The following is a 16,503-nucleotide window of genomic DNA, read 5'->3' on the forward strand; positions in this document are numbered from 1 at the left end:
TGTTGTTTCTGTTGTCAACATGTGGCCTCAAGTAACCACTGGAATGAAAAGGAGCAGAGTTTGTCCCTTAAGTCACAAGTTGCCAGGTCTGCATGTTCCATATGTGTTTCGTACGGTGCATCGGTGCTGGCTGAGAGATGAGGGAGACACAGGAGGGATGGAGCTGGCTGGCACTGCACTCAAAGCAGTGTTATTACATATTTGCCAAGCCAATCCTTCCACTCGCTTAAGGGTTTTGCTCCTGATTTATACCATTAGGAGGGAGGAATTAGAAAGTTACCACTGCAGTGAGGAAATGGAGTTGTATTGGCTATGGCACCTCTTTGCTCTTGGACCTCAGAGCAATCCTCTGTACACACTTTCTGGCTAGACTAACAGCACCAATGCAGCAAGGGAGCAACTCTCAGCTGCTGCCCGTAGCAAAGCAGAGCAATCAGTGCCCTTCTCTGTCAGAATAGTACTGCAGCATTAAAGTGCTGGGGGATAACAGAGCAACTCCAGGAATCAGAAGCAAGAAAGGGAGAAAAAGGATGAAGGAAGGAGTTAGGGAGTTAGCAGCATCCCCAGCCTGGCTGGGGAAAGGGCACGAAAGGCTCCAAGACTCCCATGAATCTGCCCTTGGCCTCTTTTCCTGGTGCGTCAGGGCTGGAATTCAAGGCATGCGGTATGTTAGCACTGCAGATACTGGAATGAAAACAGGAAACGCAGAGAGGCTGCAGGCACCCAGCACACTGGAGATAGCCCCCTGGGAGAGAAGGGAAAGAGGCATTTGTGCTGCAAAACATGCTCTTCTGAAGGGGTTTCTGTCTGCAGTGTGTGTCAGTGCAATGGTCCCCATCCCTGCCAGCCCCTCGGTGTGTAGGGAGATGCAGGGTTGGGGTTCCTCTGGGCTGGTCAGATCAGGAATACAGCCCCATCCATGGCGGGTTGGGAAGGGGCAGGAAGCTTCTCCATCTCGTCCAAACCTGGAGCTAGGAGATACTCTCAGCTTGGCAAGCATGGAAATGACTGGGGAGCTCACAGTACCTGTCCATCACCTCCAGCCTTCACCAAGGGCAGAGCCTGCACAGGGCTGGGCTCTTCCTTTCCCTCTGTGGATGGTGTTCCAGTCACTGCTGCTGCCAGCTATGGTCATGGGCTGTCAAATGTGCTCATCTGGAAAAGCAACATGGGAGGAAGCATATACAGGACTCAACAGCAATAGCTCAGCTCCCCAGGCGCTGATAGAAAGGGCTTCACACTCCTCCCAGATGGAACTATAGCACCAGACACCTCCTCTCGTGTGTCTCCAGCGGGAACAAGTCCCCTTTCCACAGCACCAAAGGCAGAGTTGTGACAGACCCAGTACAACACAGAGCATGTCCCATCCTGCCCATGCACAGTGCTGGCGAGAGATGGATTGAGCCAGTATCGTGCAGCCCTCCACCCATCCATGGTCTGATGCTGAGGCCATGGGTTAGAAAAGCAGCAACAAACATGAAGAGTCCTGAAGTTTCAGGTTAGGCTCTAAGCGTTTCAAAACATCCTTGCTGGAGCCATCACAAGGCCATAGCTCATCCTTTATCCATTTCCCATTCAAAGGTGTGGCAGTGTGACTACCGCAGGGCTGGCACAGCAGCCTGGCAGGGTGGCAACACCATGAATCACTGTAAACCACTGCTTGGAGGTATCTGCAGCATCCAGAGCCAGCTCCCCATGGCAGGCTTGAGGTGGGAGCTGCTTACCTATCTTCGGTGATGGTTTCCACTGAGCTCATGGTTTCAGATGATGGGATGCTTACCCCTTGGTTACTGTCATTTTGCAGCTGCCAGAGCTCTGGGTGAGCTGAGCGAGCTGCTCATGAGTGAAAGAAGGTATTGAGACAACCATGCACATGGTTCCTCGGGCTCAGGAGAAAGGAAAGGTGAGCTGTGCAGGTGGAAGGTTGGAATGATGTGAATGCTGACCCAAGACATGGTGTCATGCAGAGGATGTTTGGTTTGTCCCGACAACTTCATGTTCCCCCCGCCATGTCCCTGCCCATGGAACAAGATGATTTTAAGGTCCTTTCCAACCCTAATCGTTCTCTGATTCTATGTCATGGCTAGGACTCTCCCTGCCTTTCTTCTGCTGTATCAAGAGTTGATGATGTATTCATGTGCATTCCATGCTTGTTCCTCTGCCTCCATCCTGTGCACTCTGCTCCACAAACAGTGCTGGGCTTCTGGCAAGGAGAGGAGGATCCTGCCAAAAACTGAGGCCAAGTGGCAGGAGTTGAGAAACTGAGACATCAACCCAAGAAAACACAGGGAAAAGGCAAAACATGAGGCTCCAGAGCCAAAACTCAAGTGGGCGTTTCAAGCATTCCTTGGATTGCTTAACCTCTAACACAGCTTCCTATTGCACAGGGCAGCAGGCGCTGGAGCCCTTTATTGCTTTCCCAACAGGGAAATTGTATGGAGATAAACTCAGCAGCGTGCAGAGATCTCCAAGAATGCCAAGCAGTTATTGACATCTGATTCAGGGTTCATTCATCTGGGTGAAAAGAGATGATGGAGAGCTACCTGTCTGCATCACTTCATGGCATCGAAGGCATTCTGAGTCAGGTGGGATGGAGGGACCTGTTGCTGTGCAAGCACTACACCATGAGACTGTGGACTAATGGGTAGGGTAAGGAAGCACTCATTATGGTTGATGAAATGAAGGTACCCCATAACTATGTCTGTGTTGAATGACCAAGTAGTGAAAACTACAGCCCAGGTTCCAGCCTGGTGTGTGCTTCACCTGAGAGCAGTGCAGCTGATCCCTGAAGAAACTGGCTGTATGGTTCAGATCATTTTGACTCATAAACATGAGTGCTGTGTCCATAAAGGCTGCTTTAAGAGGAAGCTCTGCTGTCACCTCTGATGAACGTTTCTTGCTGCTTACTGCATGGTACTTACTCCTGGACCACAGGCTGCTGTGGTATCTGACAAGTGAGCAAGCAGTCCTTACCTCTGGGTACTGGACACAGGCAAAACCTGTCTGATTTGATCTGGTCCCACTTCACTGTGTTATCCTTAGGGAAATGGTCAGGTTGAATGAGTGAAACAGGTAGGCCAATGTGCCTTGGAGAAGGGAACCTTAGGATGACAGCCAGGTCCTTCATGACATAGGTGCTTCATCACATCATCATACCAGTCCTTGCTGAACTCTAGAGTCAGTTTAGCTGAACTGCACTTGGAATGACATCTGAGAACCCGCCACTGACACAGTATCTGGGAGCTGCCTCTGATCCCAGGTACTCTCAGCTCATCAAGGGGAACAGCCCTTCTGTCTTGCTGGAGAGAAAGCCTCCAGTAATACCTGTTCTGCATGGAACAGGCAGACTACAGGAAACCCCAGGGTGCCCGCACCACGGTGGGTGGTTTCACATGCAGGAGAAGGTGCCTTTCCATTCCTCCATTGGAATCACAGCCCTGGAAGCAGCTGGAATATTCCCTCTTCAGCCACCAGCCAGCTCAGCTGGCATCAGGTCAGCTTTCAACAGCTCTTGCAATATGGAAGCATCAGTTAATAATTCCCATAGCATTGTGGTTTACCCCAACAGCCCTCAGCGGGGCTCTAGTCCTCAGGGCAGGGCAGGCAGCTAGGCTATTCCTTCATAGAACACCATATATAATATACCATCCTTCCTGTACAATGCACTCCCAAGGACCTGGGGTGACTGGTTGCTCTGTGCTATTGCTCTTCACTACTTTCCTAGTTTTTTCCCAATGTATTCTTACTTCCTGAAGGTATCTCAGGTGCTGGTGTATGAAGCAGAGGTGAATGGAACACACTGGGGGCCATGTCAGGGTGTGAAATCCCTTCAATGTAGGGTAATTGGTGGCTTTATGAGAAAAGGATGTTTTCTGGATACCTGGAGCACTGAGCTGCTCTTCAGCTGTTTCCATCTTTTCATACCTACATAAGGATGCTCGTGATGGATACAACACAGTCCCCCCTGCACTTTAGATCCTGGTCTCTGCAGTGCAAAAGGGAGGAGCACAACCAGCTGCCTCTTGATTAAACAAATGGCTCTGAATTGATTGCCCTTAAATCTTCACAGTCCCCAAAGTCAGCATCCAACGGGCCCACCCCTTGCCAGCACACGTTTTGCAGATGATGCTTCCATCACTGGTAACGTCTCCTTCTGTTTTCCCTCTGGCTTTGTTTGCCAGGGTTTTGCTTCACTTTCTGACTTGCATTCCCACTTCCCTGGGTTGCCTCCCTCTGCCCACACATCACCTCCACACCGTGATTGAGTTTAGCAGGGTCTGGGTCTCCATTTGATTCCTCCATTGTTTTCTTGCCTTTGCTTTGAGCACTGTTACAGTGAGCAATTCACCTGCATCTGCACTGGCACTTTCAGGGATGCGTATGCCTTGGTAACTTTGCATATATTTGCATAATGCTCCATTGGATGGCAGTTGCTGCAGGATTCCCTGTTTGCAGGCCCCATTCCAGGGATATTCAGCTCCGCAGTTCCTAGAGCCCAGCTCTGGCTCCATTTCCTTTGCTGAGGTGTTTGCTTGCTTGGCTCTGCGATCCCCTGTGAAGGACACCCCAAACCACTGCTGCTCTCAGTGCAGTCCCTGCCAGATGGATCAGCGTTTTCTGCCTGTGTTTCGCTATTTAATGGCTCCTGCACTTCCACAGGGACCTGCAGGTGGAGGTGATGCTCAGGCTCATTCTGCTTTGGCTCCTGCAGGACACCATCACCCCCAAGGTGCGGATTTTGTCTTCTCCAATCTGCTTTTTCTTTGCTCTGATCAAGTTTTTTTTGCTGTCAGCTTTTGGGCTCAGCTCCTCTCACCTGCCTGTTCCACCTGGGTTTAGTCCTCCCATCCATCACCTCCCAGAGCTCACCGGTGCCATCACTGGCATCAGCAGAGCAGGGATCACTGAAGGATGATCCCACTTGTCCTGGGATTCCTGCCTGCCCAGGGTCACTGCCCTCCTCCTCTGATGCTACGTGGAAGGCCAAGGATGCAGAATCCCTCCATGTTTGAAGCGTGTGGACCTTATGAAGCAGCAGAACCACCACAAGAGGGAGGCAATTTACCGAGCGGCTGCTGTGCGCCCGTCCCTGCCCCGGCCCTGTGATAACGGCGTCTCAGCATGGAGATAGATGACAGATGTGTCCAGATGCTGCACACGGGACTGTGCCACAGATCCTCAGCACCAGGGACTGCTCAGTGAGGGGGAAGGTGGCTCATCCCGGTTAACTCTCATCACCTCCCAAATGAAGCCAGGCTGAGAACAGTAGGGCTGTTCAGCCTGGAGAGGCTGTGTGGAGAGCTCAGCTTCCAGTGTCTGAAGGGCGCTACAAGGATGCTCTTCATCAGAGACTGTAGGGATAGGACAAGGGGTGATGGGTTCAGACTGAAACAGGGGAAGTTCAGGTTAGATACAAGGCAGAAGCTCTTCCCTGTGAGGGTGCTGAGGCGCTGGCACAGGGTGCCCAGAGAAGCTGTGGCTGCCCCATCCCTGGCAGTGCTCAAGGTCAGGTTGGACACAGGGGCTTGGAGCAAGCTGCTCCAGTGGAAGTCACCAGAGTGGACGAGATGGACCCACAAAGCATCTCATGAGCTCACTTATTCAACAGTTTGACTTTCAGTGCTCAGTTCAGCACTGAATATCCCCAGTCCATGAGCTGGCCACACAGCCTCCCAGCGCAGGCAGGGCCCATGTGACAAACCAGCATTTCCTCAAGTCATCTTTATTTCCTAATGATTACACTCCCCATAACCTTCCTCCAAGCCATGAGAGATGCTGCTTGCTCGCTGCTTATTTCCATCAGCTGAAGGACCCAAGTCTGGCTGGTCCTCACTCCCCAGCCAGTATCCACAGGGATGCCCACTTTGCCAGGCTGGGTAATGCTGCTGAGCACCTGGCCAAGGCCTCCTCCACCTAATCACATCCCCCTGATGAAGGGGAAAGAAACAATTACCCTTATTTGTCTTGTCAGTGCTTGCGTGTGCTGTGGCTGATACTAACCCGCAGCCGCTTTGCCTCAGGGCTGCCCCGGGTAATAATTTACATAGTGCAGCTAAATCTGAAAATCCCACTAACATCCTCGTCTAATGAAGCTCCAGGTACCTTCCTCAAAGGCGGGGAAAGGCTGTATCTAGGCAACACAGACGGCTGTCCCTCCTGGAGGAAGCACTTAGATGAACACCTCCAAAGGCAAAGGATGCTGCTAATTAACCCTTGGGGCAGCGCTGAGCTCTCTGCTCCATAACAAGGTCTTTGCATCCCTTGCAGCCCACTGGAAGGATGCTGGAGCTCTACCTCATGCCTCCAGTTCCCCTCGCAGCCCCGGAGCAGGGCTGGGGAGCAGTGCAGCTTTACTCTTTGAATGGGTATTTGCTGATGTGTGGAAGGAGCTCAGCTCAGCCCTCGTCATTCCTCTTTGTGCTGGCAGCTCCTGAAGGGTTCCAGCCTTTGCAGAGATTTTGTGTCGAGTTGTTAAAGTGGCAACGGGAGCAGAATAGAAACTTACAGGGCTTGGGTTTAGGGTTGAAACCTGGAGAGGATCAAGCAGGTAACCAGCGTGCAGGAAGGGCTCAGGATGGGGATCTCCAGCTTTCCAAAGGTCACAGAGATTTAGTGTCTCCACAGTGGAAAAGCCGCCCCAGAGCAGACGTAAGGCACATAGGTCCCAAGGAAAGATTCAGCGTGTGAAGGTGAGATCTGCTCCTAGGAGCCATCTGCCATGGGAGACGTTCCACTTCCCATGTCCCCAGCTTTCCCTTGGCAAGTGCCCCTTGGAAACCTGGCCACTGAAGTTACCTTTGCAAGGTGACTTATTAAGGGCATCAGCAAACTCCTTGCACAGCCCTGGGGGAAAGCACCAGCAGCGATTCACTTCCTTGCACCTGGAAATCATGTCCAGCGCTCAGCAAACCTGCAGCTTGGCAGGACTGGACCCGATGCTGGCTTTGGGAGGGGCAGCCTGGGGGCACCTCGACGGGATGGGAGCTTTTTGTGGCTCTCTCTTTAACTGGAGGTGAATTCCATCTCAGTAATGAGCCTGGCACATTCCAGCTCCTGATTAGATTTGCACAGTGATTAACCCAGCACATACTCACTTGGCAACCTGCCTGGCCCATTCCAGTTGCAGTGGACTGAAACCACTTCTGCTGTTCCTCTCTCACTGGGAAGCAAGGTTACCTGAAGGTCATCATAGCAGGGCTCCAGCCTGTGCTGGTTCTCTGGTGCTGCTTGGGAAGTGCCTAACTCCTCCTGGTGCATCCCAACCAGCCTGGGAAGATTCCGTGGTTCTGATTGTGCCATTTCTGGTGTTCCATGGGACAGAAGCATCGTCCCAGAGAAGTTTCCCAAAGAGATGGCTGGGTTTCATAGAATCATAGAATGGTTTGGGCTGGAAGGGGCCTTCAAAGGTCACGTAGTGCAAGCCCCTGCAATGAGCAGAGACATCTTCAGCTAGATCAGGTTGTTCAGAACCACATCCAGCCTGGCCTTTGGGCATCCACCACCTCTCTGGGCAGCCTGTGCCAATGTTTTACCACCCTCATTGTACATAATGTCTTCCCTGTCAGAAACTAAGGTGTAAATCCACCCTTTAGCTGGTCTGAGCTACCCAGTGGTCTCCGTGTGTCTCCTGAGGAGCTCCCATATGCACCCATAGCCAGACAAGCCGCTGATCAGTGCCCTCTCTGCAGTCCTACCACTGTCCCTCCTGGCTGGCAGGTCCGGCTCTGACCCACCTTATCTGGGGAGGTGGGAGCATGCAAAACATCAAAGGATTTCCTCTGTCACAATTCCATTTACCAGGAGCTGGATATATCCATTATGGTTATTACCAGGACAGAGAGTGAAAATGGCCATAAACACGCTCTCAGATCAATGGCAATAATCCATAGTTGGCTCAGACACAGGGTGATGCTTACTCGCTCCACCTTATCATTTTCTTATGCTCATAAAAGACATTCTTCTCCTTCCTTCAGGGCCTGTCCAAAGGGGAAAAAGACAGGATCAAGAGAATAGCACGTGTGGTTCACGTTTGCAATTTGCCTCTGATGGGATATTATAATATGGCTCAGATGCCTGGGAAGATGTTTAATGTAAGCCAGGATGATTGACAGCTCTCCATACAGGATCTGAAGCCTGTCCTATCTCAGGTTATTGAGTGTCCTGCTTAGTGACAAATATATACAGCAGCTAAGTAGGGCACAGCTCTCCAGTTCACCCTGCCTGAGCCCAGATCATTCTCCCTGCTGCTTTTGGATGAGCTGTGAATTACTGATGGCATCAGCAGAGCATATTGGGGAGGCACTGGCACAGGGTGCCCAGAGAAGCTGTGGCTGCCCCATCCCTGGCAGTATTCAAGGCCAGGTTGGAGCAAGCTGCTCCAGTGGAAGGTATCCCTGCCCATGGCAGAGGGTTGGAACTGGATGAGCTTTAAGGTCCCTTCCAACCCAAACCAGGCTGGGATTCCATGACTCAAATACTGGTGCTGGAGGTTTGATCCCTTAAGACAGCTCAAGCAGTCTGAGAGCGTGTAATGCTGGAACCAGCCCCACCACCCTGAGCACCCAGCTCCAGCAGCACAGGACTGTAGAGGTCGAGTCCTCTTACACGAAGTGGGAGCAGCACTTCAAGAAGCTCTGGAATCAAGGCATGCTCTTCAGTGGAAGAGAAGCCTTAGGCAGCATCTTTGCAGTAAGTCTCCTGGGTTTACAAGAAACACAATAGTGTCCTGTCCTTTGGATTCAATTTAATGGGCTCAGGCAGCATTAACTGGCATCTTGAGGATAAAGAACAGTTGTCAGCCCAGACTCGGGCTCTCATGTTGAGCAAGGATTATTTTATTATGATTAATATTCTTATTTCTTATTATTGCTAATTACTGTCTGAAGCTGGGTGCTGGGGAACCTACAGTAATGCCTCCATCAGTGCTCCAGATGATCCCGGATACTGGGAGAGGCCTTGTCAGAGCTCATCAGGTTTTGCAGATGACTGGTTCCACAGCAGCCAGAGGTGCGTGGCAATGGCACAGACAGGCAGGGAAACCTTCTTGCAGGCTAATCCCCCTCCATCCTTCTGTTTGCATTCGTGACCTCTTTTATTCATGACTCTTGGGCAGCAAAACGCTTCCTCCCAAATAAACACTCGTGAAAAACAAACATGTCCTAATTACTCGTGCAAATATTCGCCTCTGAATATGTATGCAAATGCTTCTATCCCAAACTCTATGAATATGTATTTTCATGAGAAAACACAGAAAGGGGAAAAACCTGAGTGTGTTTGGTTGGCTTAGTAAGGGAGCAGAAAGGGAGCTGTGCATTTCCTCTGGCTGTGGCTAAGGCTGCGTTCACAAGTACCCGGTTGAAAATATACAATCCAATCCCAAATACTGCGTCCCATAAACCTTAAATTCAGTCTGACAAAGTGATTGTGCACATCTGGAGTGAAATCTGTGCAGACTTTTACTTGGGAAAGTAGGAGGATGATTAGTTTTCCACAGTGAAATCATCCCAAATCCATTTTCAGGGCTAGAGGGAATAGTGCACCCATCCAAGCCATGAGCTCACAGTTTCTCCAGGAGAATGATGTGGCAAATGGCAGCAAAGTCTTTACCAAAGTCCAGGTAGAAACAAACCATCCACAGCCCTCCCCTCAACCAGGTCTTCACTTTTGTTCAAGTCACCCTTGAAAACCTATTTGAGTTTCTTTCATTTTTCCTTTGGAGATCATGGGTGTGTTTGTCCAAACATCTGTGGGAGCTGGTTAACAGGATCAGGCTAGCATTAGACTAGTCCAGACAAGGAGAGGATAATCTTTTCCAGCCAAACAATAGCAATAAGATTAATGCATAAAGGCATAAATCCTCCTGTTCAACTCCATTAATCACCCAGATGTGCTACCTCCCCAAAGCCAGGCAGTTGCACTGTCACCGTTGGCTTGTTCCCTGCTGAAAACACAGCCCCAGTGTTAGCTGCAGAAAGCTGATCATCTCATGGAAGGGAATGGTTCAAGTTACTCAATTCCGATGCCACTGAGGAAAGGCAGGAGTTAGACACATCCAGAGTCATTTGCAGTTGCTGTTTGGGGCACAGTAACACAGGAGGGAGATCCTGGGTGTGCCATCAAGCTAAGATAGAGCAGAGCAGAGCTCAGCTCTGTGACTCTCTGGGTCTAGTGAAACCATACTTGCCTGCTTCTTCAGCAAAGAAAGGTGTTTGCCATAAGCTCCTGTCAGGTACTGAGTTCCCATCTCTAACTTGAAAAGTACAAGAATTACATATGTTTCAGACCTTCATTTCTCTATGTAAAAAGCCAAAAGCTTCCAATGTTATATGAAGAAAGACAAGAGACAGAGACACAATGGAATCTTCTCTTTGGGACATCAGGGTTATCATTTTTCCAATGGCAAAAATAAGATAAACCCACAATTTATGTTGCTGACTCTGCATCTCATCTCTAAAAGTGTCAGCCCATCACTTTGCCAGCTCAAGAACCAGGACGTGTTGACATTGCAGCCCACATGAGCAGCACCACAGGGAGAATCGCCTCTGAGTTCCTGGGGATCATTGAGGAGCTATACCCAGACTGCAGCTTGCTCAGGCCTTCCTGCCCACTTGAAATCGCTGGTTTGGGCTTTAAAAAGAGGAAACAGGCTGGAATGCTTTGATTTTTCTCCTCTAGACTGCAAACCACATTGTGCACTAAGTCATTTTCGCAATAGATCAGACTGGGGGGTATTTTCCAAACCCTCTGACAAGACCAGCTTTAAAAAGCAAGCAAATGACGTCCCCACAGATTGACTGAGGATAAAGCATGCACGAGAATTCATTCACCACCCCCCCGATGATAACACAGCGGTGATCAGAGCTCTCAGAGGCAGCCGTGGGCAAACGGTGACTCTTTAATGACGAGCATCCATTTAATTTGATAGCTGGGAATAATTGAGTGTTCCAGGCTCGGCTCATTGCAGGGGTTTGAGCAAACCTAATTGAAAGGGACATGTGTTCTTTCCTTCGTACTCTGCAGCTCCTGATCAGCCTCCCGGCTGCAGCATTTGGACCTGGTGCTGGCTCTTGGGGAGGACAGAACAGACCCCGACCCAAGCGGGGATGGAGCTCAGGCTCAGCGAGAGCGCAAGGGGATGCGGTCCCAGCGCTCGGCCGCTGATGTGAAGGGGCGCAGCGACATCCCGCGTCCTTCGGAGGGAGGAAAGGCTCCGAGCTCATGCTGAGCCTCACCCGGCTGCGGGAGGAGGGGGAGGTTGATCCGGCCCGGCTTATGCGGGACTTCGTTGTGATCAGATGTTCATCACTGGCTGCTCCGGCTTCATGTCCTCCTGTGGTGGGATCTTGCCGGTAGATCACAACGGGGTTCCTGAGCTCTGCTGCCCACCAGCAGTAACTGCAGCACTGGTTAGGTGCCCCATGCAACCTAGACATGGTTATATTCAGCCTGCAGTAGGCTCTATAGAAAGCATATAGCTCACCAGATAAGAACCATGAGGGCAAGAGATGGGGCTGGGCATGGAGGATGGCAGGCTTGAACCCCATTAGTGTCCGTGCTGCTTTTCCTTGGTGCTTTAAGATACTTTGCCCTGTCTGAATACTTCCATCTCCTCCTGATATTCACACTCCAGCACTATTCCTGTTCAGCTGATGGGTGGAATTCAGGCCATCTACAGCAGGACAGTGCACGTTGCAATCTGCATTTCAAAACCCACCTGGGGACTGATGTTTGCCTGGAAATGGGAAGACCAGGAGTCTGAAGTGGAACACCCACAAGGAAATGTATATTGCTCCCCCCAAAATCCCTCCATCATCCTGTTCTGCTGATAGGCAGGGTACACCACAAAACGACCACACACTGGCTGTATAACAGGCACAGTTTATTAAACAAGCACACTAAAGCGAATAAGCTCACTGGCACAAATTGGGTATATAGCTCTATGTATAGAGTAAATAAGTACAATAAAGCAAATCAGAGATACATATATATAAGTACAGAGGAAAATTAGCAATGTATCACATCATTATTGCATAGGCAGAACAGAGATTAAAAAGAAATACATCACCAGTCACCACCGAATCATCATCCAGGCCCACACTTGAGCTGGGAAGCCCCATTGCAGCCAATGCTGGGAGTCTCAGTTTCGGATTCGGCTGCAAGAGGCTCCTGCTTTTATACCCTTAGAAGCACAACGGGCTTTATGCCAGCTCTGTCATTGTTTGCTCGTGTGGACGTGTGGTTTCTCATGATCTCAGTGTTGCCCATGCCAAGAGCACTGGCCAGGCGCCCTGGTGCAGACAAGTAGGAAGGTCATAAAATAGCAGCATCCCTGTTTCCCTGCCTCATTCCCATAAACAGGCACCATGACCATACACATGCATACCCCACCGAATACACTGCGACAAAACCATACTGTGTTATGTGATTCAGCCATGAGAGGGAATCAGCTCTCAGGCAGGTTCACATCCGTTACACATCCTCATCTTTGTTATCCTTTAAGAAAGCAAAGCAAGGACTGGGCAAGCCTCAATGAATATAAAGCAATGCTGTTATAATAAGAAAGCTGGTTAAGAGCCTTTCAACATCAGCGTCTATCTTCTGTGGACATTTCCATGTATTAAAGGTTGAAAAATTAGGGAATTAAATAGAACTAAATCTGTAAATATGTAAATCTGTAAAATTAAGTCGTGAAAGCTTGGTCAGTTAAGAAAAGCGGGTGGAAAATGACATTACAAAGCATTCAGAATCCAATGGTAACTAGTTTGCATTTTGCCATGCCTATGCATTGTGTGAGCTAAAGCCAATATTCATTCCCATTTATCAGTTATTACCAAATGCAGCTTCTCCAAAGGTAATGCTTGCATCAGCAGTTGCAAAGAACATTGTATTTTCTAAGCTGAAGACTTTTACTCCTTCTCCTGCATTTCACATCCTGCATTTCCCAACACACCTGATGCTCTCCCATTTCTATCTTGCAAGGAAGCAGCAGGAGATGGGTAAATTTTGCCTTTCAGCTATGCAATAAGAGACCATTTCAAACATTTGGACATTTCCATGCTTTGAGGAATCATTGTTATGAGTGAAAACAGCCTTTGGAATGCAATCCTTACTTTCTCAATGAGCAAAGCACTTAATACACTGCTCCTCTACTTCTCAGTCACAGAGACCTTCAACTCTATAAGTCTACTGATGAAGTCCTCCATGTCCTTTGTACTGTCTGACTTGAGGTAGTAAGTCACCCTATCATTAGACAAATATAGGGTCTTCGAGTCGATTCTCTGTGCTGTGGCACTGCTGAGGTTGATGCTGCCACGGATAAGCTTGCCAATGTCATCTTTGTCCCTGCAGAGCAAAGGGGAGAGTGAAGAAGCTCCAGAAGCAAAGCCATTGCTGCTGTTTGTTGGGTGGGATTTTGAACGCATTCTTTGCTCTCCTGATGGCCATAGAAAGGTGGGGAGGGTACATGGGGACATGAGTGCCCCGTGGCCCTCAGCTTTCCCAACCACCTCCCTCCCTGCTCAGCTCCAACCCCACATCCATGCAACCCATGGGATCTGTGGGAAGCTTTGCCAGAGCTTCCTCATCTCCATCTCCCCCCTGGTGCCAAAAGCTATGAACAAAACCAACCTGCAGGTGCCTGCTAAAACCCCTGTTATCATCCAAGGTGTCTGCGTGGCTGCTCTGGAGCCTTTGCAACCACAAGACCCGAGTAACAAATAACATCCCCTTTGGTGGGACCTGCCTGGCTGGTGACTTACCAGTAATAGTTAAGCCATGTGCCCCGGAATTCAAAACAGCGATTCTGGTACCAAAATATCCAATTTGTCCATTTTCTGAAGTGGAAGATTTGCATGTCCATTGCAACACAGAGGGGACTGAAAGCGAGCTAAAGTGATAGCTCGAACCAAAAGTGAAAGCAGTATTTTCTTAAAGGGCCCTCCCCGGAGGTCTTGCATGTCTGAGGTGCTGAGTTATGGGTCACTCATGAGCATCACTCATGGAGCAATGCTGAGCATGGCCATGGAGCCACAGGGTCTCCAGGGGATGGATACCTGGTGCTTGGATTTGCTCACTCACTGATGCTCCCGAACTGACCCATTCAGGTTCGCGGACCGCGGCTCCTGCAGTGCCCTCTTGCGGCGCCGACCGGGAAAGGCCGGCGGTCACCTCCGGGGAGCTGGCTTGGGACCTTCGGGAGGTAGCGCTGCCCTTGCCATCCCCATGGCTCTGGCATCGCCCCTTTCTGACCCTCTCCGTCACCCCATCCCTTCCTCCCTTTCCCCCATCCCTCTCACCCTGTCCCTGTCCTCCCTCCATCACCCTCACCCCAAAACTCTTCCCTGTGAGGGTGCACAGGGTGCCCAGAGAAGCTGTGGCTGCCCCATCCCTGGCAGTGCTCAAGGCCAGGTTGGACACAGGGGCTTGGAGCGACCTGCTCTCTTGGAAGGCGTGTCTATGACCCCTGTTCCCCCCCTCCATCACTCAGAGGCATTTCTGTCCCTGCCTATCAGTGCCTGTGCCCCGGGCACCCACCTCACACCAATAGGATTCATCTGGAATAGCCTAGAGGAATTAATGGTGGAAAGGAGAGAAGCTGGGCTTAGGTATTAACGTGCAACATCATTTTTCCCAGAAAGTCTGTAACAAAATAATCCCATAAACCCAACAAGTGTCGGTGTTATTTATGTAATATCATTGCTGGCAAGAGGGCACAAATGCAAGCGGGTTTATGTAAAGCCCTGTGCTCCTGGGGCAGGGGATGCTCCCGAAGGCACCAAGGGATGAGGCTTCTGCTCTGCAACTTCCCTCTGAGCTTGTGCTGGAGATTGGGGTGTGTTTTCTCCCCCAAATCCATGCCTGAAACAGGTCAAGGACCCTCCAGCAGGACTTTGCTGCTGTCTCCGTAGTGTGTGAGCAGCCTGGTGACAGCATTCACTGGAGCTTTCTGGGGGTGACACAGGGCTCCTGTGCTGGGTGGGGCACAGGGGGGCCCACAGAACTAAAGCAGGATGCACAGCTGGTGTTGCAAAGGGTCCTGGCTGGTGGCATCCCGTTGAATCTGGAAGTGTGGGTACCAGCACTGGGTACCAGTACTGGGTCTGCAGTCTGGGGCACAGGGATGGGGCTCACCGCACGCAGCAGTGCAGCACTGGGGAGTGGGAGCATCTTGTAGGAGCTGCCAGAGGAGTCACCAAGTGACACGTTCCCTGCAGGGACATTGGCCAGAACCACAGCACAGGGGTTTGTGAGGATGCAGGAGGGGATGGAGGGATGCTCACACCCAGCAGAGGCAGCCCCACAAGTGTGTTACCCTGGCCATGAGGAATCACCATGGCACAGGACTCGGGGACCAGCTTTTATTCTCCTTCTTAATTCCTTTTCCTGAAATAGGCACCACTTCTCACCCCAGCCCATCCTTGGGAGCTGCTCTTAATCCTCAGGCCTCAGATGCACCATCCCTCTGTACAGTTTAACCACTCTCACTGCTCTTCCTCCTCAACAGGGGGGGTCCCCCACCCTGCTTGATGGAGGGGACCCCAACTGCCTTTCCCCCATCCAGAGTGTGATGTTCCCTGGGCACAAGCAGTATCCTGATTGCAGCTCAATGTGCATTGATCTGCAGGGTGGAGCTCTGAGACCTGGGATCTTGTCCTTGCTCTTCCATCAACTGCATCAGCCTTCCCCATTGGGCAGGAAAAGCAGGAATAAGCATGTGAATTGTAATGAATGTCGTGTTCCAGCTATAGATCCTGCAGGAACACAAAGCGTGATGAGGGTGCGGAGGAACCGTGGCATTGGAGTATTCGGAATCATTTTGGTCTTACCGGTTTAATGGAGTTGATTATGACTTGTTTTAAGGTCTTTCCCTGCAGTTTCTGCTCTAATCAGGTCAAAAGCTGATTTGCAAATAATCACCAGGAAAGGGGGGGAAATCGAGGGATTTAAACCCAAGCTGTGCATTTTATACTATTAATTGAAAGCCTGTGAGAGATAATGTGTCCCTTCTCCTGGCTGAGAGCTGTAAGCTGCTATTAGCAGCAAACTCCCTACCCGGCTTGGGAATCACCTCCTGGTTGGGATTACGGCTGTGCACGTATGGGTAAACCCCCAGCAGGCAGCAACTTAGTGAAAGGGCAGAAATCAGGGAGCATCAAGGAGATACAGGCTGCCCGAGCATCCATGAACACCACATCGGGTAGCACAAACCCCAAACTGTTTGAAAGCAGGGATTAATAAGTGAAGTCATGCTGGTAAGTGAAATGTTTCTCTGCCAGAGAGAAATGTGCAAGTTGGACTTTATTGTGAGCTCTGTGTGTGTCTGGCACCCTGCTGCACGCAGCTCCCTTCCCACATCCCTGGAAGAGGAAGAGGTCGATAATGAGAGAAATCCACTCCGCTATTAATTACATGATATTCCCAGGGCTTATTGGCTAAGCCCCATTGTAATCACCCTCTCTGTTGTATTTCAGCAGCACCTAAGGACACCGCATGTAGTGAATAAAA

At 50.4% G+C, this 16,503-nt stretch overlaps 2 protein-coding genes across 2 annotated transcripts in view; both read right to left on the minus strand.

The window, feature by feature from the left end:
- STX12 (syntaxin 12) overlaps positions 1-16,503 on the minus strand; it is a 350,272-nt gene that overhangs the window by 109,887 nt on the left and 223,882 nt on the right. The gene's annotated exons all lie outside the window — the stretch shown is intronic.
- Positions 13,138-13,921, minus strand: LOC133216180 (oxysterol-binding protein 2-like). Its single transcript, XM_061360697.1, has 2 exons — positions 13,758-13,921; positions 13,138-13,341 (listed from the first exon to the last, which is right to left on the minus strand). Exons 1-2 carry the CDS (start codon positions 13,856-13,858, stop codon positions 13,146-13,148), a joined length of 297 nt encoding a protein of 98 aa, XP_061216681.1. The 5' UTR covers positions 13,859-13,921; the 3' UTR covers positions 13,138-13,145.

The sequence above is a fragment of the Neopsephotus bourkii genome, unplaced genomic scaffold, assembly GCF_033783945.1.
Source record: "Neopsephotus bourkii isolate Nb327-2 ecotype Australia unplaced genomic scaffold, CSIRO-AGI_Nbou_v1 NB_1036, whole genome shotgun sequence".
NCBI classification, from domain to species: domain Eukaryota; kingdom Metazoa; phylum Chordata; class Aves; order Psittaciformes; family Psittacidae; genus Neopsephotus; species Neopsephotus bourkii.

What these genes read in the sequence shown, in the direction of transcription:
- LOC133216180 (XM_061360697.1), bottom strand. Translation starts at nt 13,858, where the DNA reads ATGGACATGCAAATCTTCCACTTCAGAAAATGGACAAATTGGATATTT. An exon ending in ACATGGCTTAACTATTACTG is followed by an intron (nt 13,342 to 13,757) that starts GTAAGTCACCAG and finishes TTTGCTCTGCAG; the next exon opens with GGACAAAGATGACATTGGCA.